General features: G+C 39.2%; 1 protein-coding gene across 1 annotated transcript in view; it reads left to right on the top strand.

Moving 5' to 3' along the window:
• Positions 1–331: 331 nt before the first annotated feature.
• Positions 332–2,126, top strand: part of kri1 (KRI1 homolog) — a 7,127-nt gene continuing 5,332 nt past the window's right edge. The window contains exons 1-5 of the mRNA XM_035655565.1: positions 332–522; positions 661–737; positions 845–947; positions 1,042–1,141; positions 1,989–2,043. Coding sequence (XP_035511458.1) covers positions 438–522; positions 661–737; positions 845–947; positions 1,042–1,141; positions 1,989–2,043 — 420 coding nt within the window. The 5' untranslated portion in view covers positions 332–437. The remainder of the gene's footprint in view (positions 523–660; positions 738–844; positions 948–1,041; positions 1,142–1,988; positions 2,044–2,126) is intronic.

The following is a 2,126-nucleotide window of genomic DNA, read 5'->3' on the forward strand; positions in this document are numbered from 1 at the left end:
AGATAAAAGAAGAAGGCAGTGTATTTGTTCTCAGGGGTTAATTCAAATGTATTTATATGATGTTTTTTCCTGCTGTTCTTTTAAGGGAAACATAAATAAGCAGTGAGTTACACACAAAATGTGCACAAACGAGTTTGTAACCAAAAATGTTGGGAATGTTTTTTTTTAAATAAATTGCATCAGCCTGTCACAGCAGAAACAATTAAGGTTCAAATGATGTGCATTAGTGAAACTGAAAATAACCTTTAAAAAGGTTTTAATTGGAAAACATTAGTATTAGTGCGCCCCCTGCAGGACAGTGTGTGTAATCTAAGACCTGGGCACCGGAAACCACGTGGTTTAGCTGTTCACACGCGCATGTTGCAGCTGGCATGACTTCCCTTCACTAGTGTGTAGTTTTCATTACAGCTTAAAGCTATCTCCTTTCATTTAAAACCATGTCAGACAAGCCGGGGTTGAAAATTAACTCGCAGTTCGCCGTGAAATACGAGAAATACCGACAGAGAGAAGAGCTCCAGAGACGTAAGTGAGACACTGCTGGCTAACTATCAGGCTAACAACCCAACGTGGGACAGTGCGGAGAGCTTTAAGTTGTTTTTCTCTCATGTTATGTGTAGCTTTAATATCTGTGTGTGTCCTGTGTTGCTGTTGTTGTTGCAGTGAAGGACCGATATGGAGACCGAGCTGATGACAGTGACTCTGAGTCGTCTGACTCCAGCTCTGATGACAGTGAAGTGGTTAGCATGGCTGCTGCCTCTGTTTCCAGACTATCAGTGGATACCAGCACCGTGTCTGTGGGTTTAATGGGCTGTCTCTCTTTTATGTATGTATGTATCTCTCCCAGGAGCTGGACCCTGAAGTCGAAAGGGATTTCTACAGAACATTGTCACTGCTGAAGAAGAGAGACCCCAAGATCTATCAGGCAGATGTCAAGTTTTACTCAGAAGGTGATTGTTGGGTGTTACTGTCATTGGTGCTGCTTTCACTGCCACTAGGATATCTTTATTTTACACATAAGCTCTCTAAATGTCTTGCTTTCAGGTGCATCCACCAGTGATGAGAAGCCGTCAACTTCAAAGAAAGCAGTAAAGCCCATGTACCTGAAAGACTATGAGCGTAAAGTCATACTGGAGAAGGAAGGGTGAGTGAGCTACTGATGTGCATCATTTAGTGTTTGACCACACCACGGTCACATTTCTGGGCCCATATTCATCATGTGTCTCAGATAGGGCAGCACGATATGGTAAAGACATCATACTGCAATGTTTGACAGATACTGCGATTGCAATATGATTCACTATTATTGAGCATCACTAATTCAATCCAAGTACTTCTAAAGAACAAGATTTGCAGGCCAGGGCGTCTCTGCAGCACTACAGTACTAAGTTATAATGCTGTTACACATTTTATCTTTGTCAATAATATTTGGATAATATTTCAATTAATTGTGCATCTGTGCAGTCCCAACTGTCCAGAAATTCTCAGAGTGATGCATTTTTTTGTCCTAGCATCAGGACTATTAATTTAATTAACTTATGAATTACCCATATCTTTACTCCAGAGGTGTCCAAATGGCAGGACATGATGTTTAGTCACAATGACCATTAAAAACTGTAATTTTGGCAAATGATGAATATATATATTTCACTTTTCTGGCTGACCTTGTGCGGGATATAAAAGAAAGCACATCTCTCTCTCTCTTTGTAAAAACAAAAGGGGCCTCGCTAAGGCTCCTAATCGAAATGTTATCAATCGCAATACGCCCAAGTTCAATATCCAAATCGCAGAAGCTGCCATTTAAAATGTAAAATGTGTGATAAAACAGAATTATAATGAAGTTACTTTTTTTAATTTTAAATATTTTTTTTGCATATATAACCTAGAAAGCTCTATCACCTGTGTTGTGTAATTATACAAATAAAGCCTACTATTATAAAACTACCTTACGTTTAATAAGTGCATGCTCTGATTTTCTTTTTCTTTTGCAGCAAATATGAGGACGATGACGACAGTGATGATGAGGAGGCTGCCAAGAGAATGGAGGTAGACCAAATAATGTTGTTCCCTCTGTAATGTGGAGATACTTACCAGTGACAGATGTTCTATTAATCATCATTGTTTTCTTT

The sequence above is a fragment of the Morone saxatilis genome, unplaced genomic scaffold (genome assembly GCF_004916995.1).
Source record: "Morone saxatilis isolate NCDOM2014 unplaced genomic scaffold, NCSU_SB_2.0 Contig14, whole genome shotgun sequence".
Classification (NCBI taxonomy): domain Eukaryota; kingdom Metazoa; phylum Chordata; class Actinopteri; family Moronidae; genus Morone; species Morone saxatilis.